This window comes from Danio rerio, chromosome 1 (genome assembly GCF_052040795.2).
Source record: "Danio rerio strain M-AB ecotype USA chromosome 1, GRCz13ab, whole genome shotgun sequence".
Taxonomy (NCBI): domain Eukaryota; kingdom Metazoa; phylum Chordata; class Actinopteri; order Cypriniformes; family Danionidae; genus Danio; species Danio rerio.
In genome coordinates, this window is record NC_141021.1 from 8,798,466 (window position 1) to 8,825,996 (window position 27,531).

The window sequence follows — 27,531 nt, forward strand, 5'->3', positions numbered from 1 at the left end:
TAAAAAAAAAAAAATCAAGACATCAAATATTTTGATGTTTTTAATAAGTTAATCATGTTCAGCTAATTTATTTACGTTTCCACTTCATATTTTTAGTCGGTTTGACTTATGTAAGTTAAGTAGTCTCCAAAAGTTAATTTGATTCAACTACAAAAAAGCAGCAATAATTGTTTACTGTGTATGTTTAATTGAGTATTGTTTTTTAAATCTATTCAGTTCCTATCATGAAGCGTACGTGGTTATTTTACTTGAAACACATAATTAATATTGGTTGTTTATTTGTTTTAAGCTTCAGTAGTAAGCTGAAATTAAAAGTATTCACTGAAGATTTTATTTAAATATCCTTGATCAAAGCACGTGCAGATATGACATAATAATAAATAGATATTTACTGGATTTATTGGGTATGAGTATAAGTAAAAAATTTATGTCTTATTCTGTAAAGGTCTGATAACATTTCTTCCACATTTTAAATAAAAATAGTCATTTAGTCATAGTCATATTTCTTTTTTTTTTTTTTTGTATAAAAAAACAAAACAAAATCAATTTGTTGTGATGGAAAATAAAGCTTATTCAACCAAATGTTGATCTCTTAATGTGACAAATCATACTTTTCATAGTGTGTTTTCATATATTATATGTATTTTAATAATTAAAGTAGGTGTTAAGTCACCCAAAAATGATACAAATGTTTTGTAAAAATTCATTTATATTTAAATAAATGCATTTAAAGTTTGTATTCATCAAATTGTGTGTTGAAAACAGTTTGTGCACAAACTTGTAATGTTGCATCACAACTTTTTTTAACATTAGTCATAATAAAAAATGCTTTGATTTCTAAAGGATCGTGTAACACTGGAGTAATGATGCTAAGATTCAGCTTTGCCATCACAGAAATAAATAACAGTTAATTTCAATTCACAATAATAATTCTGTCGTGAAGCTTACATGGTTATAGTACTTATAATATATTATTAATAATAATATAATAATTTACTTTTTAAGTAATACTTTTACAGTATTTACTAATTATAATACTAACAAAATTTATTTAAATTGCCTCAACCAAAGTACATACAAATAATACAAAATAGTAATAATAATAAATAGACATTTTTAAAAAATCTTTAATTCTGTGAAGGTCTGAAAACATTTCTTCCACATTTTGAATAAAAATAGTCATTTAGAGTTTTTTTTTCTTTTTTCTTTTTAATAAAAAAATAACAAAAGTTCATTCGTTGTAATAAAACATTAAGCTTATTCAACCAAATTTTAATTTCTTAATGTGACAAATCAAACTTTTCTTAGTATGTTTTCAAGTGGCAAGTACAATTAAATGAGTCACAGGAACAACTTTACTTTTCTAAGCAATTTTTTGCAATGACATTTTGGTTGTGTTCAAGTTCAGTCATGTGATTAAGGTAGGACACCCTGTTGAATTTCATGGTTTTCTGTATCAGGACATAATAAAAGAAAAACTATAAAGTCCTTGGTATGTCTTTAAATTTGGAAGATAAAACCACAACATCACATGACATCCCACACAGTCTCATTATTTATTTAACAAAAATAAAGCCATGATGGAAGAGCCATTGGTGACACTTAAAACAGTTTATGATTCAGTCTGTTGATCAGTTTTTAGCAGAAATTACTCGGTCATCATTGTCTGGATAACCTTCTCAGTCTCATAGAATATTCTGGAAGAGTCTTGGAGGTTTTCGTTTGCACAGCTCTCTCCATTTCAATCAGGATGAAGACTGGTCTTTAAACTATACAGTTGAAGTTAAAATGATTAGCCCTCTTGTGATTGCTTGTTTCTTTTTCATATATTTCTCAAATTATGTTTAACAGAGAAGGACGTTTTTTACAGTATTGCCTATAATATTTTTTTTTACTCTGGAGAAAGTCTTATTTGTTTTATTTCAGCTAGAATTTTTTTTTTTTTTGAAAAGCCATTTTAAGGTCAATATTATTAGCCCCTTTAACCAATAAGCTTTTTTTTTTTTTTTTTGATTGTCTACATTATACATTGACCTGCTTAATTACCCTAACTTGCCCAAATAACCTAGTTAAGCCTTTAAATTGCTCTTTAAGCTGAATACTAGTATCTTTGAAAAGTACTGTCATAGCAACGATAAACAAATCAGTTATTAGAAATGAGTTATTAAAACTATTTTGTTTAGAAATCTGTTGGAAAAATCTTCTTTCGTTAAACAGAAATTAGGGAAAATATACAACGGGCTAATAATTCAGGAGGACTGATAATTCTGACTTCAGCTGTACATATTTAGATTTGGTCTTTTTTGATCCAGATCAAGACAACCAATAAACAAGGGTTAGCATAGTTAATCAGCTGGTGTCAATACAGTTTAGTGAATCTGTGCTACAGGACAGGCATCCTAAACGAGTAGCAGAGGTAACATCATCACATTACATTAACTATGAACATGAGCTTGTCAGTTAGTCTCGTGTCTAAACACATTGCGCAACCGCATTCATGACTACCTGGGTTCGATTCCCGCCTCGTGGTCCTCTCTCCTTCTACCCCAGCTTTCTTGTCATATCTCTACCGTCCTGTCTGCACAGCATCGAACAATATGAATACAAATAATAATAAAATAATAGTAGAAATATGAACATGAGCCACTAATCTTTGACATTTATGTAGTGTTCAGGTTATATCTCCACTTTATTGATTTGACAGCTTATAAAAAAAACGATACGTAATTTTGAGTTAAAGGTGAAATTACTGCAATCTTACTTTTATTTGTGATTATTTTCAGTGTGTGTGATTCAGAAGTACCATTCTGAACATAGTTTACCTTTTAAATGTGTTAAATTGCCACTCTCATTATTACATAACAAAGTATCTGCTTACATTATGATCATTTTTTTGTTATAGAGGAAAAATGTTTAATTATACAGATCTTTGTAGTACATTTTAGTTTACAAATTCGATGCATTCCTTTCAGCGCAATTATTTGTAAAATATAATTGCAATTTCTGAGTAAAAATTGTGTTTTACACCTATTTTTTTAATCAATAAAAATCTTCCAAAGTGTCTAAAATGCAAATTGATTTATTGCTGTGCAAACATGTCCTGAGGACTGTTTTTCCTCAGTCTTCCCGTATAACCATAAGTGGCGGAGACCACCATATGCAAGTTAAAAATATCAACACTGTAATCAAAAGCCTTCCTTGAGCCGCTGCTTCCTTCAATACACACACAGAGCCCATAACAGGTGACTTCATAATTTACATACAATCATGGCTAAGGATGAAATAAATACACAGAAACCCTGAAAACAAAGACAACGCAAAAAACTAAAATGCTGACCGCAGCCAAGAAGTCTTAAAAGCAGCCCTGGAGCACAAAATCTAAAAATACCACGTACACTGGAGAAAGCGGCAGCCTTCCTTCCAGCTTGACCTAAGAAAGTTAAAGAAGCTTTGCGCATCACAGGCTCCGCCCCCGTGACATCATTAGCATAGCATAAATAAGAAGGGGCTGCTCCATGTTTCAGGACCACTCTCCTGGGACTCCGGCTTCTTGACTTCTGCCCCTCCGCTCCTGCGCCCCAAAACTACATCATGGTGTGTACTTGGATTACGCTTTTGCTATCCTTTCGTACCTTTTTCATGTTCATCTGGCTCAGAAAAAGAAAAAAAAAAGAAAAACTGGCACTAAGCCCGCTGAAATGAAGTAGGACGCCTTCATCAGTTTGCATATTCACTTTGGATTAATATAAGAGCTCAGATTAAAAAAAATATATATATAAATATCATCCCCTGGTGGATCTATGTGTGCACAGTTTTGCTGATGTCCAAAGAGAGCTTGGGTTTTCCAAATGTTAAATAATGTCAGACGAGTGTGTTTAAGTGGGACTGATTTACTGTTGTCTTTCTGGCAGGCTGGAGAATTCACTGCTGACCAGATTGAGGGTGAGTTTTCGCATGTTGGACTTTATTATGACAGAAAAAAAAATGATTTTATATTCATAATCATAATCACTGCTGGGTAATTACTGAGTAATTGTAGTCCAAATGAGTTACAAACAGTTAGTTGTAGTCAGTAAAGTAATCTGTCCAACTACAGTCATGTAATGGGACTACTAGCTTACTTTTAGATTAGTTTTTACCAGATACTTTACTTTTAGATTACTTTTGACAGATTTGATTTTGATTTATGTGTAATGTACTCTGTCAAACTGCATATATTCTGTCACGTAATCGGACTACTAGATCTACTTTTTACCAATTAATTTATAACTGATTTTATTTTGATTTACGTGAACAAACATAAATCATACGTTAATCTATTTAAAATTGTAGTCTAAGTGACTAAATGAAATTTGGGGTTAGTAATGTAATCTGTCAAACTACATGTTTATGGTCATGTAATTGGACAACTAGATTACTTTTTACCTAATTAGTTTATGACAGGTTGGATTTTTATTAACGCAAACAAACATAATACAGTAAATGTATTTTAAATTGTAGTCCAAGTGACGAAATGAAATTAAGGGTTAGTATTATAATCTGTCAAATTATAGTTTTCAGTAATATAATTGTACAGTTAGATTACTTTTAGATTAATTTTAGCCTTCGTTTATGACTAGTTTTATTTTGAATTACGTGAACAAACATAAATCAAACGTAAATCTATTTAAAATAGTAGTCCAAGTAACTAAATGAAATTTGGGGTTAGTAATGTAATCTGTCAAACTACACGTTTTTAGTCATGTAATTGGACTACTAGATTGTTTTTAAATTACTTTTTACCCAATTCCTTTAAGACTTATTTAATTTTGAATACTCAAACAAACATAATACAATAAATGCATTTAAAATTGTAGTCCAAGTGACTAAATTAAATTTGGGGTTAGTATTGTAATCTGTCAAACTATACAATTTCAATATATATAATCGGACAGTTCGATTACTTTTAGATTACTTTTCCCTTATAGATGGAATTGATTTTGAATTACATGAAAAACATAATGCAGTAAAATATATTTAAAAGTATAGTCCACATCACACAACTAATGGAATCTGTCAAACTACACATTTTAGGTAATCTAATCTGAGTATTAGATTACTTTTTAGATTACTTTTTACCTAATTAATGAATGGCAGATTAAATATTGAATTACAGGAACAAAGATAATACAGTAAATGTAAAAATATGTTGTAAAGTTTTTAAAGTTTTTATTTATAGCTAGTAAACATCGCTGGATATAATAAAGATGTGGCATTTCTCATGTAATTGATAAAAAAGTAACCGTTTTCTGACTATTTTAAAATCAATTTTACAAGCAAGTCATTTTTTGGACTCTCATTACATACTTCGGATTACATGTTAACAGTTACTATTCGGTACTGACTATAATTCACCGAAACTTCTGTTACAAATGTAATAGATTTGTTGAAAATGTATAACACCAAAATAATAATTTAGGAAGCTCTCAAAGATATGAATACATAAATATAAACATCTGAATAACAGGTTGGTAAAAAATCAATATTAAAAAAATAAATGTGTTAGATAATATAATCTATCAGTAATCTTTAAAAGCAATTAAAACCTTACTATTATTTTGGAGATCGTTATTTATATACAAATTATTTATTTATATAACAAATTGTATTCATAATTTGAAAAAGATTTAGAGCACAGTGCTAACTATTCTAGGAAAATTTATTAAAATTTTAATAACACTGGAGGGAATCTATGCTCTGATTTGATTTGTACCATAGCAAAACCTGATTAATTTAAGCAAAACAGGATCAGTGGAGTACTTATAAATGGAGTACAATCCAATAGTTTAGTCTAAAAAAAGAGGGAATTATTTCAAATAGCAAAATACAGTAGTCAACATTTGAAGTGGATTAAAAAATATATGAGTTTGTTTAATGGTTTTAAGGCAATTTTAATGGAAAGTGATGACCCACTTCAAATGTTGACTACTGTATGTCTAATCCAAAGCCCACATTTACTTCCCTATAGAAAGAATTGATGGGTTGCAGACCCTTGGAGCAGTTCACAGCATGGTGTTGCTCCTTTAGGTGCAGAAAGTATGCAGTCGTTTGTGGGTGTAGGTTACGTTGCTGTCAGCATTCTTGAATTTGACTTGGGTCGATCGAAGAGTGCGTAACCATGTATGGCGAGGGCTACTTTCTCTGAGGGTATCGCCTGTCACGGCACGCATTAAGAGCCACCTTTGAGCAACGGCGAGGCACAGCTGCTGGAAACAGAAGTCGTAGGATGCTATTTTTCTTTCAGCAGATCACTTTCAACTTGGTGTCGCTCACAGGCCAAGGAAATGCGGTTGCTAAGCTGTTTTTAATTTTGCCTCCTTCCTCCTAGGCTGCTTTACTGTACAATTGGCAAAGGATGGAAAGGGGAAGGCACTTACATACAGGACATGCTTTATTGAGCTTGTTTGTTTTATAGAGATGTTGTCCTTGGACTGTTGTAAAAATATATATTTAATTTTTTAATAATAATAATAATAAATTTGGATTGTACAATAATACAAATGCAGCTACCAAATATGATCACCAGCACCATGCAATGATCACCCATCATAAAATGTAAAGGGCAAAAGGCAACTATACAGTTTCTTGCAAATAAACCCAATTTACTTTGTGAAAAGAATATATAAATATATATTTAAAAAACATATTTAGCCATGTATATAGGTATGTTTTTATATTATAAATGTCTAAAGTATTATTTAGAAAATATTTGGTTTCTAAGTTATATCATTACACATTTTTTTTCTGCTTATTACAATTTACTTATTTAAATCATTATTGAATAATTTTAATCTAATTTGTATTTTTTATTTGGGATATTTTGGATTTTCGTATTTTTGGATGATTTATTTCTTTCATTATTATTATTGTTTTTTATTTAGCAATTTTTTATATTAAGCATGATTTGTATAATAATGTTAAATATTCAATAACATTTTTATTTGTTTATATTATAGTAAATATAATATATTTATATATTAATAAATAATATATTAATAATAAAATATATAGTTCTTATTTTTTATATTATGCTAATTACTTTATTAACACGTCCTTTAGGGCCCTTGATAGCAAACATTTTTGGTCTGAAGCCATTTTATGAGATACAGTGCTCAGCATATGGTACACCCTATTTTGAAAATGTATATTTGTATCCATTTCTTGTGAATATAGGTCATATATTTTGGTGCAGTTGAACAAAACAGATTTATTAAAAATATATATTTTTTAAAATAACATTTTAGTCACCAAACATATTTAGAGATGGAAAAATAATACAATTAAATTCAAGCAAAATATTGCAAAAAAAAAAAAAAAAAGACAAACTACAACATTTGAACATAATTGTATATATTTTTGTTTCTCTTAAATTTTACTAGTTTTGAAAATGTTATTTAATATTTTTCTATAGCATATACATTTTGGCTACTAATTTTTGAACCATTGTTGTAAGTTATTTTGTTAGATTAGCTCCAGATTTGGCTTCAGTACTGACTAAACTAATGTATATGCACAAATATAAAGCATCCTATAGAAAATATGAATTTAAATGAGAGATTTGTGAGGGGTGTACTCATCTATGCTGAGCACTGTATATTGTAACTACCAACACCTGCTGCTTTGTGCATGATTACTCCTGTTTTGTACCGATCCACCCTACTAAAGTCTCATCCATGCTTTTTTCAGACTTCAAAGAGGCCTTTGGTCTCTTTGACAGAGTTGGTGACAGCAAGGTTGCCTACAACCAGGTTGCCGATATCATGCGTGCCCTGGGTCAGAACCCCACCAACAAGGATGTGAAGAAAATCCTGGGTGACCCATCTGCTGACGGTAAGACCATTGCTTCATATTAAAAACCAATGAACATCATTTATAAGCTCTTTTAGCTGACACTTATTTGACTGCTGCTTGTGCACAGACATGGCCAACAAAAGAATTGACTTTGAGGCTTTCCTGCCAATGCTCAAGACTGTTGACGCCAACCAGAAAGGTACCTATGATGACTACGTTGAGGGTCTGCGCGTCTTCGACAAAGAGGGCAACGGCACAGTGATGGGCGCTGAGCTGCGCATTGTGCTGTCAACACTGGGTGAGTAATCAGAGTGTCTGCGGTGTCTCAAAAAGTCTTAAAATGTCTTAAATTTTAAGCTTTAAAAAGTCTTAAATTCACTGAGATATTGTGATGCATTTAACAAGTCTTAATTTTCTTATGTTGTTGTAAAGCTACCCAATCAGGCTAACACCTATCGAATCACTAACCTTCCTTCTCAAAAGTTTTAATAAAGTTTATTTATTAACTCGATTTACCAATATGGTTTCATTATCTTTCTTACAATAACATTTGTTTTTAATGGGTTTTTTTATATTTTAATTGGGCCATAAGAAAGAATCCTTAGCATTTAGCCTTGTGTAAGTCTGAAATTTCATTCATAGTGGTTTTTAAAAGTCTCAAACTTGACTTGAATAACCCTGTAGAAACCCTGGAAAAGCTCAAATTACAGTTTAGTTTATATATCATGGGTGTAAAAGAAAATGACTTGTACATCTATTGGATCTGATTGGTCATTCCCACCATCTAGTGCAGTGGTCACCAAACTTGTTCCTAGAGGGCTGGTGTCCTGCAGATTTTAGCTCCAACCCTAATCAAACACACCTGAACAAGCTAATCAAGATCTTACTAGGTATACTTGAAACATCCAGGCAGGTGTGTTGAGGCAAGTTGGATCTAAACCCAGCAGGGACACCGGCCCTCCAGGACCGAGATTGGTGACCCCTGATCTAGTGGTTTGTTGTTCCATAATAAACTGATAAAACTGGCTCAATGCGCTATATACTTACTTACTCCCAGGGTTATTTGTATTAAAGTTGATATTTAGCCGCACCATGTTGGTGTTGCTTAACATCTGGTTTTTACGAGGTTATGTTAGTACAACGCTCAACTGCCAACCTGGAGGACCAGGACATACACACATACACTCTGGACAATTTAGCTTTGCCAATTCACCTATAGCTAGGGCCAGACAGAATCTGTGGACATTTTTTGCTATTTCTGCTCAGAACATAAAAAATCTGCGGATTTATGTCGAATTATTTTGGGTGTATCATAACTAAAAACTTATTATGTTAAATAAAAAAAATAAATTATACATTTTTAACTTTTATATTTACAATGCAAATCCTATTAGATCCATTTATTTGGTAAACAAAGCAAGTCTCTCATATAATATATCTACCATTTATCTACTAAAAGACAGAAATTATTATTTTACAAACTATATTGTTAGTAAATCATATTATATTTCATATTAGTCAATAATATTTCTGAAATAATTAAAAAACTGGATATATATGAATTTACACACATTCATACACAACTAAATAAATGGACTTAACGATTGGCTGAAAATCTGTGCGCGCAGATTTCATGTGGGCCTACCTATAGTGCATGTCTTGGGACTGTCTGGGAAACCGGAGCACCCGGAGGAAACCCACACCAACAAGAGAGAACATGCAAACTCTACATAGAAATGCCAACTGTCGCTCCAATACGCTATATATGTAGCTTTAATTTCAATTTGACGTAATATCTCACTAAATATGTAGATTATAATGAAAATTAATAGGAATTAATAATATTGTAATTTTGTTGATTTGTTCCTCTCCTTGCATAGAAAGTAATGGATTGTGATTGTGGTATAAGATTCTGACGGTATGATAACCTTGGATAAAAGTAAAACAGTTTCGCGTTGTCATGGTATTGTAATTACTGCTTTAAAATATGTTGTTTTTAAATATTTGGGTAAAAAAAGAACAACATTTTCGCCATTGAACACAATATATTGTATTTTAAGAAACATTTAAAATATTTTTGGAACGGTAGCTTTTGATGTCGATGGTCCTGTTTTTAGCTGGAGATATTGTTGCCCTAAAAAACTAAATAAAATTGTTGTAAAAAAAACTAAGTAAATAATAAAAAAGCTTACATATATCGTAGGAATGGTATAACAGTTTTAAAACCTTGACTTTTCAAACCACTGTAAACCTTGAAAACGTTTATCGTCCCGTCCCTAATTGTGATATAATAAAAAGATATTAAAAATTGTTTTCTAGTGAAGTAAAAAGTAAAACTGTCTGCAGTTTAATTCTGTTAAATAACCGCATGTACATGTTAAACACACACATATATTTTTAAAATATGTGCTACTATTCAGAAGCTTGAAGTTGTAGTAGTTTTTATTTTTTATTGGTCAAGCATTTCCAGTTCTGACTGTTGTATATTTGATCCAAAATGAAAGGAAAAGATTTGATATTATTCTAAATTATAAAGACTGATTTCTATTTTAATATATTTTAAGACATCATTATCATTATGTTATTCCACTGCATATTTTTCAGCAGCCAATCTTCCAGTCTTCAGCCTTTTTTATATTGTCACTGTTAAAAAAACAGACCTCACTGACCTCAAAAATTACTTACGGCTTCCATTTTCAAGTTCTCAACTTTATTTTCAAGTGTCTTTTTTTATATGTATTATTTATAGATATCTGCATTTATATTATTAATTCAAAATGAATAAATGACTGATTATCCTTATGAATAATATAAATATGATTAAGAACCAAATATCTTTGTAAATCTAAAGTCATCTGGCATTGCGATGTTCATAGCACATTTTTATGTCAGATTTGTCCTAACTACAATTTTCACGGCATCCACAGGTGAGAAGATGAGCGAGCCAGAGATTGACGCTCTCATGCAGGGACAGGAGGATGAGAACGGCATGGTCCACTATGAGGGTACGTGTCAGGTTAAAGTCGCGCAGATTAAACCCATCATAACTTGTTTTAACACACATTGCATAATGGCTACAGTACTGACAGTATCTCTGGCACTAATTGACATGATATAATAAGCTCACCTGTCACAGACTCGTTACGATGGCTATTTTTAGAGGCCACCTCTGGCCTTGTATGGCGAGCCAGTAGGGATGATATTTCCTTATGCACTTCTGCTCCTCCTCTTACAGCTTTCGTCAAGAACATCATGTCCGTGTAAGAAGTCATCCGTCTAGGGAGTGGTGAAGAAGGCTGAATTACATCTGCAGACCCCACGGTGTCAGGACATCCATTTTGTTTTGAAGACCAATCACTAAAAAGGACTATGGGATGTCACTTCTAAACCATTCTGTTCTTTTTTTTTTTTTTTCCTCACTCACCCATCGTTTTGGAAGTCACATCGTCCTCATGCAGTCAACCCACCTCGCCTTCTTGTTCCGACCGGTGGCGTCTGTCCACAGTGGGATGGAGACCGGGGAAGAAGGAAAAGGCCACTCATGAAGTGAGGGTTGCTTTCCTTTTTCTCCGCCCGTCCAGGGTTTCGACAGCACCTCTTAGCTGTGTGTTAAAGGCACATGACGTTACTGTGGCCAGGCTGCCAATATTCCCCCATCCCAATTTTCACACAGTCATTTCACAATAAACTTTTTTCCAAAAGTACACTGAGTTTTTCCTTTGTATGCTACCGGACCATCTGTTCAAATAAGAGATGGTGGCTAGGCATGTGATGGTACGGCAATGCTAGATCAGTGGCAAAAGTTCAAAATTAAACACTAAATGCTGATGAATAAGCATTTCTTAAAAAGTTGCTGATGTTGAAGATGAAAATCATCCACACATGCTAATCTTTATGAAACTATTTAAAGGTAAGTTGTATAAGGAAATGTAAAGCCACAAATAAATGTAATTACAAATACAATACAGTTGGAGATGAATGAAGTAACACAAAAGCATTTATTCATTTTAGTTTAAAATAATTTCAGCTTTAACAAAAACTAATTTTGTTTGTAAATATAAAATACTAATTATTTCATTATATATATATATATATATATATATATATATATAAGCAATATGATATATAGTGTGATATGGCTGTATATCGGCATTGGTGGGAGGTGTACATTGGCTTGAGGCCGCAGGCCGAGTGCCTTAGTGCCCGCCACCAGTGCTGATATATAGCCATATCACACTGATACTCATGTGATACTGTGTTTATACAACAGTCATGGCACAATGTGTGTATAAAAAAATAAATCAATCAAACACAGAGAGTCTAAAAAAAACCTTCTGTACGAGGTACTACTCTCTTCCACCATTCATACACATGTGCAGCAGAAACCGTTGCCAGTTCACCAGAGTCACTTTAGCTAGTGTTTGAATGATTCTCTAGCTTGATATCTAAAGTGATGACAAAACAAGTGATTTTGCTCACATTATAAAATTGTGAAGCTACAGAGATTTTCTAGTATTTCTGTTGCAATCGGGATTTCTCAATAATTACTACAAAAAAAAAAGCCAAAGCAAACACTACCAGTTTCTGTGGTGTAAATACAGCACTACAAAATACAAAAGAAAGAGATCAACTTAGAATGCCACTTACCTGATTTTTTAATGATTTGTTCAGCTGTAGTTTGAAACTTAAGCTGAGCAAATGCAGTTTTTTCCTCCCCTAACAACTTATTATGCGGTCTCTGTTGCCATCTTATGGTGGAACATAAACCGTCACTTTCTTTGGTCTGCTCGGACAGGCTGATGGTGGCCAATGCAGTGAATCTGATGCTCTGAAATGATAAATATTTTAAAATAGGCACTATCCTTATAAATAAACTGCATGGTTGCAATCTAAACTACAATCTTGACTAAAAAAGCCTCAAAAGTACATTGTTGCCCAACAGCAGTAATATTGTCAAACTGTAGATTGTCCTCTGCTTGTCGCTGTATGTTGGCAGAGTAAAACACAATAATGAGGGGTGAAGAGGCTGTACAAGTGCTGTTACTTGCAGAATATTGCACAGCTTGTTGTATAAATTTGTACATTTTATCACATACTTAAAAGATTTATTTGTTAAACAGATTTGTGTTTTAATATGAAATATATGCAAACACTAGTTATTTCATTAGTTAGGAAAATGAAACTATGAACAATATATTTGAGAGCATTCATTAACCTTTGCTAATGTTAATTAAAATGCAGTTGTTGTTTTTTTTTGCATTATCAGTAAAGCTGAGAGAACACCAATAAAATCTAATCAACTAAATAGTATCAGTAGGTTATATTTATTTTGTTTTTATTGTTTTTTAGGGTTGATATTCAAATCTAGGCATATTGGATATAGGTTACATAACATTATAAACCTGTAAGTGGACAAATGCAGGTGAAGTTATTTTTAAAATGTTGCTTATGTTGGTTGTGAAAATCATCCACTTGCTAGTCTGTCTAAAACCATATATGAAGGTAATGAAATGTAAAGCTACATGTAAATGTAATCACAAATACAATGCGGTGGGAGATGAATGCACATTAAAGTAACGCATCTAAAGCATTTATTCATTTAACTTAAATTCATTTCAACTTTACCAAGCACACATTTTATTTGTAATTATGTATTATTAAAAATATTTAAAAAATTAAAAGATCTGTGTATGTTTGTTAATCGGATTTATGTTTTAATATGAATTACGTGCAAACACTAGTTATTTCATTAGTTAGTTAAATTTCACTATGAACAATATATGTTAAAGCATTTGTTAACCTTTGTTAATGTTAACGTTAGTTAAAACATACTGTTACAGTTGCAATATCTGTAAACCTGTGAGAACACAATAAAAAATATTATACAGTCTCCAAAAAGAGAAATCAGCAGGTTATATTTACTTATTGTATTGTTGTTTAGAATTGTATATATGCTACATAACATTATAAATCTAAAAGTAGACAAATTTGACTATAGTACCATTAGCCTGTCATTGATTTTGGAGGTTACACAATTTACCTGGCACGAGGGATCCTCCTGTAACGTACACCTAAAATCCATCAAAATGTCAGCTCACGTTACAAAATTGTATACTAGCAAATTGTTTGTTTTATTAAATTCATTTTTAAACATTATAAAATAAGGGAAATGTTAACATTTACGACACCACGCTCGTTTGCTCTGTCTGAGCGAGCGCAAGATGGCGCCGTTTCTCCCTCCGTCGAATGATGTTTGCAGGCTGAAGAACTGAAGCGACCTTTTTTTTTGCGACTGCAGAGGTATTTTGTCCTCTCCGGTATCCGTATGTGCCTAAAATAGAGTCCTGCGATGGCGAATGAGAAGTACAGCAGCGAAGGCCCCTCTCAAGAAGGAGGTGAAACTGTCAAAACTGTTTTTATTTTGCTGTTAATTCACATGTTGAAGTCTGCGAGAATATATAGAGAACTCGCATCTGTCCACGTAGGTATAATATTTAGTTATAGCCGAGGAGTTGGACTTCGTGGCTAGGTTGAGCAAGCTAACGTTAGCTGTGTTCGCTAGTAACGGACTGTTTTTTATTGTTTTATGTCACGTTAAATGTGTAATGTTTAAGGCTAATGCTTCATTTAAATGTAGACTAAGACTGACGCATATTTTTGTTCAATTTTTGTTTTGTTTAACTAATTTTTTGTTTTGTTTTACTTGTTAAACCTTTACATCATGCTATAAAGCGAGGTCAAAAACTGAAACGCTTAACGTTAAATGTAAATACGGTGTGGTGTGTGTATAACGTTGTATACATGAGGTGCGTTTACACACACACACACACACACACACACACACACACACAGTTATGGAAAAAAAGAGCTCATTAAAACGCCTAATTGTGGATTTATAGGTGTGTTTGAGTGAAACATATTTTTTGTTTCATTTTGTAGTGTAAACTGCTGAATAATTTCTTTCAAATGTAAATACAAATGTAATTTAAAGCAGTTTTGCTGGATATTGTAACGTAACAAAGAATTGCAACATTTATTTTTTGACATCCGTACATTGAATTTACACACTCCAGTATAAAATATGATTCTACCCATGATCTGCCATAATAACATTTCCAAATGTGGACAATGACAGTTTCTGTGGTATCAATAGGCCTGTCACAATAAGGATTTTTTGTTGTGCAATATATTGTTACAGAACTTCTTGGGATAAGCGATAATATTGTCATTTTTAGATAATTTTATGCTACTGGTTATATAATGATTTAGGGTGTTCTTAAAATGTCTTAAATTTCAAAAACAAAATTTTAGGCCTTGAAAAGTCTTAAATTCACTGAAATATTGTGTTGTATGACTTAAATAGTTTTAAACGGGTTTTAATTTTTCTCTGTCCAAGTAAAGCGACCCAATTAGGCTGACATCTATTCAATCACCAACAATTTATCTTATTAAAATCAGGTAAAGAAATCTAAAAACACTTTGTTAATGTAAATCGCTTTATGTTATCTTTCATTCAAACAAAAATATTTACAGAAATAAGGGGAAGTAGACTAGACAGAATATTTATAAATATAGAAATACATTTATAAATAGACATTAAACTTAAGGTTTGAAAACAGAAATACATTAGGTTGAAAAGTTATACTCGATTTGCACCAAAAATCAACAGATATTTGCCTCCACAATAAATATACTTTTAATAATGTTAAACTTTTCAATTAAACAAAATGTATATATATATATATATATATATATATATATATATATATATATATATATATAATGTTTAAAATAGTGCATACAACTTTTTGTTATTGTTTGTTTTGACACGTTTAAGTATGTCACTAAGAAATTTATATACATTTGATTTTTGGCAAGCAAAAATAAATAAATAAATAAATCTGATGGCCCAATTGGGCCATTAGAAATATTCCTCAGTGTTTAGCCCTGTATTAGTCTAAAATTTCATTCATTATGGTCTTAAAAAGTCTTAAATTTGACTTTATTAAACTTGCAGAAAACCCTCATCATTATTTCATAATATAATAATGCAAATAGCCAGTAATACTTTTCATTCTTAAAATTATTTAGATTCTATAGTTTGATCTTAAAAAGGTTCTATTATATATATATATATATATATATATATATATATATATATATATATATATATATATATATATATATATATATATATATATACTACTAAATTTCTATTAGGTAAATGTCCAATCATCAGCCCCCTAGTTTCTTACAATTTACTTGTGTTTTTTTTTTGGGGGGGGGGGGGGGGGGGGGGATAAAAATGACTGATTTTGTGGTGTTAATTCACAGACGTTTGCGGACAATTCTGCAATTAAACAAAATAAATAAATTATTATTATTATATTATTTACCATATAGCCTACTATGTTAGGTGTGCACAAATCACAAAAATAAAGTTTGTTATTTTGGTCTCTTGTCAAGACGGGATTTAAAATGGTAGGGATTAAACCAAAGGTAGGTTGTATAATTCTTATTTTTATCCACAATCATACTTTCTCTCAGATTTCACTCCCCGGAGTTGAAAACACACAAAATGCCTGATTTCGCGCCACAGGATCCCTAATCCAATCTTTGCATTGACTTCACATGTAAACCTCTCTCATGTAATGTTAGAATTGTGAGGGCGCAGGTGAGAAAAGACACTCGAATACATCACGTGCGCTGGGTATACAACATCTGCAAGTCACAAAAAACAATAAATTGCTAATTCAAATAATATAATTTGATTATATAGTTTGGAATTGGATGTTTTTTTTGTGCAATTATATGTTTAAGAATTTTCCTGGATCGCAAAAAAATCTTGACTTTTTGTTGATTTTGCGTTAGATTCAGCGATCATGGAATCATGAACCACTGGGGGGTCTGAATTATAAACTTTGACAGCAGTGAGGTTGAATGTTATTGCCATTGTAAAATGGCTTTAATGTTATTTGTGACATTTTAAATGTATATTTCAATGTCAAAAAATTAAGGTCATCTCCAACTATTGCATGATAAGTCGATATATTGATTATTGTGACAGGCCTAGGTATCAGTTAGTTGAGACAGTTAGTGAAATGAATCAAACTAATCGATTAGATTTTAGACTCAACAGCGTCTCTCTGAGCAGGTCCTCCTGGCATCCCTCATCTTTCAGGTAACTGTAGCTCACCTTTGGTCTCCAAGGCATCAGTCGCTCACCTTGGTAAGTTGTTTCGCCTCCAGCAGGACCGGAAGAGAAGGGAAGCAGTGTGAAAACTAAGACTGTCTCTTCCAGCAAGGCATCAGGAGACAGTCTGCGAAAGCGGCCTGCTCGTGAGATCGACCCAGAAGATGAGTCCAAAAGCACATCAGCTCCCCCTAAAATGTTCAAGTCAGGGTTTAGCATGACAGCAAAGAAACCTATGGCCATCTCTATCAAGCTGGGAGCAAATGTATGTATATATATATATATATATATTATATTTTCTTTTTTGTTTGACATTAAAATGTTTTTTTAATTTTTTTTTTATTTAAACGTTTTTAAAATACATTTTTATTCCTTGTCCTATTTTAGAAACCTAAAGAGCCTCCCCCTGCCATACCTCCCAAGAAATCTGGACTTGCATCTGTTTTTAATGAGGACGATGATGTATGTGTCATTCTTTGATTAAGCTGCTGCCTTTGTGTTTCTTGCATATGTAAAATCATGCAAATAAATATCTAAAATAGACATTTCCTTGCTTTGCATTTAATGTTTCAGAGCGAGCCTGAAGAAATGCCACCTGAGGCAAAGATGAGGATGAAGAATATTGGCAGGTTGGATTTAATTGGAATTGAACATTTTGTTTTAAATTTAATTTATGGTACTGTTATTTAAAGCACTGTTGACAATTTTATTTTGATTTTCAGAGAAACGCCCACATCAGCTGGCCCCAATTCCTTCAACAAAGGAAAGCAGGGATTCTCAGACCATCAAAAACTGTGGGAGAGGAAGCTTAAATCCCACACAGATCAGTAGTGTCTGCTTGCTTTTTGGCACTGATTTTTATTTTTTGTTTTTGTTTGATGAACATTGTACAGATGTATATATGTAATGAATGTTTACGCTAAAACCATCTTTTTCGCCATGCTATGGTTAAAAAATGCCTTCCTGTGTAGAGTGCAAACATAGAAAATTAGCATAATCTTTATCACTGTACAATATGACATGTGCCACACCAGCCTGTTATCATTTACAGCTTAGTTGTTATACAGAAAAGGAATGTGGTGGTGCAGTCATTTAGGATTGTTTAAGATTCATTCATAGCAAGGAAAAAAAAAAGTCTATGAAGTAAATAATAAATAGGAGATGTGGCATCCATTTTAAGAATGTTTTCCCTCATTCATCTAGTTGGTGTGTTTGTCAGGTTGTGAAAGCAGAATTAAATTATTTCATTTTCAAATTTAATTTGCTCACCTTCATGGAATTTACAAACTTGTATTTTGTGGAAAAGAAAAAAATTATACTTGTAGGGTTTTCCTTTTTGTTCTTTTTTGTTACTGTGTTAAATTAAAGGAAAACAGAAACAACATGAATCTGATTATTTGAAGTCTATTTATCGTGTCAATAGAACAAATACCCCAAGGTTTTATGTATTATTATTATTATTATTTTACAGTATCTTATAGTGTGTACATATGTCTATAAGTCAGAATTATTAAACCCCCTTTGAATATTTTTTTTCTTAATTTTCCAAATTATGTTTTAACAGAGCAAGGAAATTTTCTCATTTAACAAAAGTTTGTTTTGGCTTAAATAAATGCAGGTTTTAATTTTTTAAACACATTTTAGTCAATTATTAGCCCCTTTAAGCTATATATTTTTTCAATAGTCTACAGAACTAACCATTGTTAAACAATAACTTGGCTAATTACCCTAACCTGCCTAGTTAACCTAACTAAGACTTAAAATGTCACTTTAAGCTGTATAGAAGTGACTTGAAAAATATTGCAAAATATATTTTACTGTAATCATGGCAAACTTAAATAAATCAGTTATTATAAATGAGTTATTAAAACTATTATGACTAGAAATGTGTTGAAAAAAAAATCTCTCCAGGGGCTAATAATTCTGACTTAAACTAATATATATATATATATATATATATATATATATATATATATATATATATATATATATATATATATATATATATATATATATATATATATATATATATATATGTGTGTATATATATACACACATATATATATATATAATAAACACACACACACAGTTTTGTTGCATTGATTCAGGTTAAGTTAATGATACTTATTATATTTATTGCATAACTATATCAAACTACAAATTATGGTGTTTGTATTTTAGAAATGCCTTACACATATGTTTGGTGTAATTGCTATATAAAAAAATACAGTATAAATTATAATTTGATATACCACAGAAATAAATATAAAGTCTCAATAAGGAACTTGCAAAAAAAAGAACAGCATTGTGCACTTGACATGGGCCAGTGTAAGATTCTGACGGTATGACAACCTTGCATAAAAATATCAGTTTCATGGTATTGTGGTTACGGCTCTAAAATAAGTTATTTTTAAATACTGGGTAAAAAAAAAAAATTCCCCCCTTTGATCACAATATATATATATATATATATATATATATATATATATATATATATATATATATATATATATATATATATATATATATATATATATATATATGAGAAACATTTAAAATATAAAATATTTTGTAAAACATTTAAAATATTTTGTAAATATTAATATCTAAATTCAGTAAATATGTCCAGCTAAATAATCCAAATGAATTATTGACTTCTGCTGTCTTCATTAGTTCCAAAAACACAGATTTCTTTAAAATTTAAAATGGTATTTTTGGATATATTTTTTTGCTGGACATACTGTTGTCCTAAAAAAAAGTAAATAAAAAAATCTTACACATACCTTAGGAAAGGTATAACAGGAAATGTTGACGGTTTTAAAACCATGACTTTTCCAAACCATGGTATACCTCGAAAACGGTATTTAAAAAAATATCTGTTGCAGCATTTCTGGTACAAAGCACTAAATAGTTTATCAATTTTCGAAACATTGGTTGTAACATATAAACATTAAATTGTCATATTTTTTTAGAGTACTGAAATGACATGAATTTACTGAATGTTCTGACACTTCATCAATTTGTACTTAAATAAGAATACCATGTCCCAAAAGTCATATACAGCATCTGACACTGGTCAAGACGCACTTCAAATAACAAAGGTAGCTTTGAAAAACCATGTTTCCTCAAAGGAATATTTCTTTAAAAAAAAAAACAGCATGAATGTTTACTTCTTTGCTGTCAATGCTGATAATTTTCTTCAGTACCAGCATACGATTTCATTGCATTAAAATGTTGCAGTAATCTATGAAAGTAACTTCTAAAAGGTGACCAAGAGGCTGCGTGCCTTCATTAAACGTTTCTGGCGGCTCAGTAAGTTTTCTCGCTTTTGGCCAATGTCACAGTCCTCTTTAAGCAGGTTGTCTACACCGTCTTTATCTTGCAGCAGCTGTAACATGTTCCTTTGCAGCTCCAAAGCAGCTTCCTGCAGCAGCATGTAGCGGATCACCATTGGGATCTGGTCAGCTAGACGCTTGCTTGCAATCTGTTACGGTAGATTAGACAGCATCTCAGATATACATTTAAAATGAATCTACCTCTGCATAGAAAGTTTATTAGACACTTACTGTGTAGTAGGATTTAAGGTGCAACCTCATCTCACGCAAGGTGGCATGATTGTCTGTGCCAAGGTCGAAACTCGAAAGTAAGGGCAGTTTTATTTTCGGTTGTGGCCTTTCTTTTTCCATCTCCTCCAATTTATCCTTTGCATGCTTTAGACTCTGGCTGTATGTGCCATCTTGGCTGTAAACGATGAGCTCCATCTTGAATTGAGTTTTCAGCATAGATTCTGCCAGGGATTCTTTGTTTAGCTTAATGCCTTCAATCTTAGTCTGTGGTTGTGTATAAAACATGTTATTGTCAACTGTAAAAGAACAGTTTCTCTTCTAATCAAATCTAATTAAACTAGTAAGCTTTATATTCTAACCACTCAACATCTACACAAGTTTATTGAAAGACTATATACAGTTGAAGTCAGATTTATTAGCCCACCTGTTTATTTTTCTCCCCAATTTGTTTGACGAAGAAGATGTTTTCACGCATTTCTAAACATAATAGTTTTAATAACTCTTTTCTAATATCTGATTTATTTGATCTTCGCCATGATGACAGTAAATAATATAAGACTCTTCTATACAGCTTAGTGACATTTAAAGGCTTAACTAGGTTAATTATAGGCAGGTTAGGATAATAAGACAAGTTATTGTATAACGATGGTTTGTTCTGTAGACTATGGAAAAATATATAGCTTAAAGGGGCTAATAATGTTGATCATAAAATGGGTTTTTAAAAATGTAATACTGCTTTTATTCTTGCTGAATTAAAACAAATAAGGCTTTCTCCAGAAGAAATAATATTATGAGACATACTGTGAAAATTTCCTTGCTTTGTTTAAAATAATTTGGGAAATATTTAAAAAAGAAAATCAAAATCACGGATGGGGGGGCTAATAATTCTGACTTCAACTGTATGTATACACAAGTATAAGTTTATCTTACATTTGACACTTTAATTGCTTTTATGCTTTAATTGCTTATAATTGCTTATATTATATTGCAAATATGAGTTTAGAATACTTTGAGTTGCAGAGGAATTCGGGAAAGGAAAAGAAAGCCATGTTAGTTCTCAGAGAATATAAAGCAAACACAACTGAACTATTCACATGCATGTTTAAACTAAAAGATTAAAATGTTCACAGATTTTGCACACTAGTTTACACATCACCTTTTGGTGTGTCCTCTTTTAAATGGGTTAGTTTCATAATGATATTTTCCACTTGTTCCTTTTAACCTGAATGAGTTTCTTTCTTATTTATACAGTTGCAATCAGAATTATTGAACCACCTGAATTTTTAGCCCCCTGTTTATTTTTTTTTTCCCAATTTCTGTTTAACGGTGAGAAGATTCATTCTAAACATTGTAGTTTTAATAACTCATTTTTAGTCACTGATTATTGATATCTTTGCCATGATGACAGTAAATAATATTTTACATTATTTTTCAAGACACTTCTATACAGCTTAAAGTGATATTTAAAGGCTAACTTGGTTAATAGGCAGGCCAGGGTAATTATACAAAGTTATTGTATAATGATGGTTAGTCCTGTAGACTATCGGAAGAAAATATAACTTAAATGGGCTAATAATATTGACCTTAAAATGGTTTTAAAAAATTTTAAAAACTGCTTTTATTCTAGCCTAAATAAAACAAATACGACTTTTTCCAGAAGAAAAAAATATTATCAGACATATTGTGAAAATTCCCTAGCTCTGTAAAAAACATAATTTGGGAAATATTTAAAAAAGAAAAAAAAAATCAGGGGGTTAATAATTCTGATTGCAACTGTATATAGGTATAACACATCAAGCTTACTGACCGACATAAAATAGTCTGTAAATTACACAAAACATCTATTGCAGAGTTCTATCATTCAGGTAATTACAGCTTCTGCCTATATAATAATACTCTTACAGATGAACCACATCTACCAGAAAGCACACATAAAATCCTACCTTTGCTATTTTCAGAAGATTAGGGAATCCAATGAAACTGCACTGGGCCAGTTGGATGAACTTCTTTCTAACCACATCTGTGCAAAAACAAACACACTGTTGATTATAACTTTTAATTTCAATCTTGATCATCCAGCAAACCCTGTTTTGTTACTGTTATTACTCTGTACTAAATATCTAAACCTTTACCTCAAATAAATTTTACAGTGCCTTTAAAACAAAAACATCTTGAACAAACTTGGGTTACATCAAGGTCTTCAGTTCATTGGTCACTTTACAGGCAACAAAACTGTACCTACAAATGTATTGTGCCAACTGAAATGCTGTGGTTAGATTGTCATGTTCATTGATTTGTTCCATTGATTTGCCGTTCTAAAACTTTACTTTTGAGTCTGCATACTTGGGACATGTAGTGCATTATGAGAATACAGTGGTCAGCATATAAAGTGGATCCTTACTCTTTATTGAAGTTGTCCTATAACAATTCAACAACACATGCTCTCCTGACTAATGACTATTTAGAAATTTTTTTGATCCACTTTAAATATTGACAACTGTATACTCGTATATAAAAGTGGCGTCAGAATAGCCTTGCAACATTAAGCAACTGAAAATGGATTCGAAATGCAAAACAATGTTAACCAGAGACGGTCTTCAGTGTCTTTAACGCAGGTTCCTCCAACAGCTTGATCTGGTCCCTGACAAGCCCCTCAAAGGTCTTGTAGTTGATGAATCCTGGTAGCTCTCTTCCCCGGTACTTGACTTCGTAGTTATCAACTTCTTTCTCAATCTTTTTGTTGACTGCAAAGGGTTTTTGAACACCGTTAGAAAATAAATCGCATATCTCAGTTATGAGCATAGCTTTTCAAAGTGCTTCTAATTTAGTAACTTAGGTTGGAAATTAAAATGGAATGCATCAGATGAGAGAACTTTTTTTAAAGCTAATTTAATAGTTACTTAGATAAAATAGCAGGTTAGCCAAAAACAAAAGTGCAGTCAAGAGATGATATGCTTTCCTCACATGAATCCCCTGAACGATCCAAGATGTGACTCCATTTTGCAAATTCTTGCCGAAGTTCTGGGAAAAGCAGTAGATCTGTAGTACATTTAACATCCTCCCCAGTCGTCAGGTTCAGCATATCTTGATTGAAAGCTGTAACTTTCTAAATTTGGAGATGATATTTGAAAGATTTAAGTAACTTAATAATGTAAGTATAACTTTACCAATCAGTTATATTTAAAAAATTATTTCATTTCAAATTACACTCACGTCAATGAAAAAGCTGAGTCTTGCTGCTGGTTCTGATGGAGGCCCATTGCCATATGCCTCTAGTTCCTTCTGTGTTTCAGCAAGCTTTGTCTCTATTTGCTCTTCTAGGCGAGGTAGAGATTTCTACAAAGGCAAATATAAAGTTGAGCTATTTTTGTCATGCATTTAAAAATCCTGTTTGGTTCATTTGATAATAAAATGATTCACCTGAATGTGATGAACCAATTCAATTGTTAGTTTCTCTGCCAACTTGGGAATAGTAGCAAAACCCTCTTCATAGAGTTTGCTGTGAAAAATGCATAAATATATAACATGATATATAATGTCCCTTATATAAATTAAGAGTCCAAATAAAATGTACCGTTCAGCTGTTTTTCGTTTACATGAATAATGAGATGTGACCAGTTTAGTACCTGAAATGAGGATGGTCTTTGAAGAAGGCACTCTCTGTTTCTGTAGCCTCATTTAGAGTGACCTGATCCATAATCTCTTTTTGCCCTCTGCACCTTACAATCATGTAGCCTTTAGTGAGGTGAATGACCTCATTGTGGACAATGTCTACAACTGTCCCTTCAGTGCCCTTGTCCACCAGGTCTGGCTTTGTTAAGATGCCTGTAGCAGAGATATAATACAACCAGACATTGCGACACATGATTTTAAAGAGGATGTTTGAATTAAAGCATTAAATGTAGAGAGTAATGCAAACCTAAAGTCCTTTCGCCATCAGGATCCTCTGCCTGAGCCATCTGCAATGCTTCTGTGGTGGCGATGTCAACATTGCATGGCACCACGACCAGGTTGATTGTCTCTTGCCTTGTAACAAACTTCCTGATTAGTCTTTTAATCTAGAAGAAAGGCATTTAATTAATGTTTATAACACAGCAAGTTTATTTGTGTGTATTTAAAGATGCCTATTAGAAGTCCAAACTAAGACAAGACTAACGGCCCGTTTACACTGAGTGGTACGGTTTAGTGCTCTTTTATGGCCGTTTCCACTGTCAATAGATAGCAAAAAGCAAACCATACCACTTTTTGGGTACCCTTTTCGAAAGGGTACCTAGCACAACAAAATGGTACCAAAAGGAGGAGCTAGACGCACAGCTGAACGCTATTGGTTTACAGAGATACGTCACCAGCTCATGCACAAGCCAGGAGAATGAAAACAAAGGAAGTGACATTTTTAAAAACACAGCTGAGACATTACATTATAATAATATATACATATAATAACAAGCCGTGGTCAACCCAAACAAGCCTTACGTTTACTAACCAAACTAACCTTTAATTTACAGCTTTACTTTGACATTTTCTCGAGCGAGAATGACATCGACTTAAAACCATTAGTACCCTTTTGGCAGGGGAAACGCAAGCCTGATAAAGGTGACCCGTACTGATGCGTACCGTACTGTATCACTCAATGGAAACAGACCATAAAGTTGGCCTGTCAATAAAAATAAATAACATAAGTCCAAATATAGACCAGTCATAAAATAGACATGAAGGAATGACAATGCATGTGTCTATTTGATTACTAGTCTATTTTTGGACGTCTATTAGATTTTCAATGACAGCCAAATTTTAGCTTTGTTTTAGCCATGATTATGTCATGGACATCTATTACATTTCTTTCAAAACACAAAATGTCTCACAACAATCTTTCCAACAAAATTTTTGAATGAATTTAGGTTAGTAAATCTTTACCTGATCTCCAATGTTCTCAGGTTGACCCTTGACGGCCACTCGTGCAATGCCAGGGAGGTCAATGAGAGTGAGGTCAGGAACATTGGCAGAGGTGATCTGCAGACTGATGAGTTCTTCACTGATACCAACACCTGCTCCAGCCATCTCATCTTGGGCTGCAAACACAATAGGAAATAAGATATTAACAAACTAAAAGTCCTAGTTTTCATTTAAAGCATTTTTACCTTGGCGGATCTTTTTCTCCACTTCCGCTGGGTCATCGAAGTCCTCCTCATAGGTTTTGTAACTGATTCTCCCATGCCACTTATCTTGGTCTTTAGTTCTTATCATCTTGAGCTCGAGAGGGCACCGTGTAACAATCCCTGTGCAAACATGAAAGGGTGGTTTTTAGTACTTGTTTCATGGTGTGTCTTTAAGGGTTTACCCAAAAATTCTAATTTGTTGACCATTTACTCAGTCAAATGATTCTAAACAGTTTTTTTTTCTTCTGTTGAACACAAAACCAGATAATCTGAAGGATGCTTGGGGTGTTGTGGGGTGGGTGGGGGGGGGGGGTGAATGGTTGACATTCATAATTAGAGAAAAATAACTTGAAATCAATGGCTGTTTTTTCCAACACCCTTCAGTGTTTCCTTTGTGTTCAACATTGGAAAGAAACTCAAACAGGTTTGGAACAAGTCAAGGGTGAGTAAATGAAACTGAATTTTTACTCTAGGTAGGCATGAGCTGGTATAAGATTCTGAAGATTTGATAACCTTGGATAAAATTTCTGTGGTATTGTGATTACTGCTCTAAAATATATACCTTTTAAATGTGTCTGGGTGAAAAACTAAAACATTTTCCCCTTTTGAACACATTTTATTTTGGGATACATTTCAAATATTTTGTAGCAGTAAACATGTCAGGCTAAATATCGCAAATCAATTATTGACTTCTGCTATCTTTATTTGTTTCAAAAACACAGATTTCTTTCTTTTTTTTTTTTACAATTTAAGATGGCATCTTTGGATATTTGTTTCTGCTGGAGATACTGTTGTCCTAAAACTTAAATAAAAATGTTTTAGAACATTGACTTTTCCGAACTGCGGTATACCTTGAAAACAGGTATTGTCCCATGCCTACTTCTAGGTAAACTATTCATTTAACCTAGACTGTACAGTGATGTCACAAATGTAGACCCGGTGCAGCTGCAGGCTGAGCTGCATGCAATTCTTTTTAACCCTAACCATACCCCATCACAGTGACGTCAGTAGCTCCATTGAGTGCAATTTTGATTGCTTGTCTCAACTTGCATATGCATATCCATTCAGATACTATTGCAAGTAGTTTTAAACTAGAATAATTAAACTATTGCAAAAAGGTAGGTAAACTTGTAGGGCTTATAACAAATGATAAAAAAATGCATTCATGTTTTGGTAACAGTTACAGATAATGTCATAAAAGCAATATTTTAGTTGCCAAATTAAATCCCTAATGGATATGTGTAGGGCCACTGATTGTCAACGTTGTCTTGTCATCACAGAGCTTGTAACCGCTTTATATGAATAAGTCATCCTGCATTCTTAGACCTTAGCGGCCTCTCCGTGATTTTACTATGAAGTACATACACAAATGCCAAACAATTATAGTCTGTAACAACAAGACATACATATATATATATATATATATATATGTCTTGTTTTTAATGTGTTGTTCTCACCACTGCCCCTGGGTAACGGAACTCCTGACAGCGCCTCCAGAACCGAACTCTTTCCCGAGCTTTGGTCTCCTATGACGGCGATGGCAGGCAACGCGAGGTCCTTTTCGACTCCCAGAGACCGTAAATTATCGATAGTGTCGATACAAGGGCGAATTTTCTCCTCATATTGCTGACTGAACGTGTAACTCAACTTCTCCATCCTTAATAATGTCCAAAGACAAATCCTTATCACAACAAAGTTTCAGATTACCCGACTGTCTGAACTAATGATGCTCGGCTTGCTTTACCGGTAAAGTGAATGCTAGGAGGAGCGCGCATGGATCAGTAAG

The 27,531-nt window shown here is 32.5% G+C and overlaps 3 protein-coding genes and 1 long non-coding RNA gene across 16 annotated transcripts; 2 read left to right on the plus strand and 2 right to left on the minus strand.

Annotated features, from left to right (window-relative positions):
- The first annotated feature begins 3,520 nt into the window (after window positions 1-3,520).
- On the plus strand, window positions 3,521-11,536 carry mylz3 (myosin, light polypeptide 3, skeletal muscle). Its single transcript, NM_131619.4, is given in 6 exon segments — window positions 3,521-3,594; window positions 3,912-3,942; window positions 7,726-7,869; window positions 7,958-8,128; window positions 10,758-10,835; window positions 11,066-11,536. Coding segments are annotated over 6 exon segments (456 nt in total). The 5' UTR covers window positions 3,521-3,591; the 3' UTR covers window positions 11,095-11,536.
- A 941-nt stretch (window positions 11,537-12,477) lies between these two features.
- Window positions 12,478-14,130, minus strand: LOC147846674 (uncharacterized). Its single transcript, XR_015476188.1, has 3 exons — window positions 14,008-14,130; window positions 13,871-13,901; window positions 12,478-12,658 (listed from the first exon to the last, which is right to left on the minus strand). It is a non-coding gene; the product is annotated as an uncharacterized LOC147846674 (long non-coding RNA).
- A 10-nt stretch (window positions 14,131-14,140) lies between these two features.
- pcnp (PEST proteolytic signal containing nuclear protein) lies at window positions 14,141-18,411 on the plus strand. 13 transcript variants are annotated; one of them, NM_001326719.2, is given in 6 exon segments: window positions 14,141-14,225; window positions 16,985-17,059; window positions 17,132-17,288; window positions 17,411-17,485; window positions 17,597-17,652; window positions 17,746-18,407. In NM_001326719.2, coding segments are annotated over 4 exon segments (309 nt in total). In that variant the 5' UTR covers window positions 14,141-14,225; window positions 16,985-17,059; window positions 17,132-17,219; the 3' UTR covers window positions 17,855-18,407.
- Window positions 18,412-19,588: 1,177 nt separating this feature from the next.
- mxa (myxovirus (influenza) resistance A) lies at window positions 19,589-27,485 on the minus strand. Its single transcript, NM_182942.5, is given in 12 exon segments — window positions 19,589-20,507; window positions 20,590-20,853; window positions 22,533-22,609; window positions 23,175-23,333; window positions 23,554-23,695; window positions 23,803-23,925; window positions 24,010-24,088; window positions 24,216-24,414; window positions 24,509-24,647; window positions 25,504-25,658; window positions 25,728-25,865; window positions 27,203-27,485. Coding segments are annotated over 12 exon segments (1,899 nt in total). The 5' UTR covers window positions 27,402-27,485; the 3' UTR covers window positions 19,589-20,282.
- Window positions 27,486-27,531: the final 46 nt, after the last annotated feature.

Coding starts and splice junctions, on each gene's coding strand:
- pcnp (XM_087235590.1), top strand. CDS start 14,180: ATGGCGAATGAGAAGTACAGCAGCGAAGGCCCCTCTCAAGAAGGAG. Junction 17,289..17,410: donor CTATCAAGCTGGGAGCAAAT/GTATGTATATAT, acceptor GTCCTATTTTAG/AAACCTAAAGAGCCTCCCCC. Junction 17,653..17,745: donor AGGATGAAGAATATTGGCAG/GTTGGATTTAAT, acceptor TTTGATTTTCAG/AGAAACGCCCACATCAGCTG.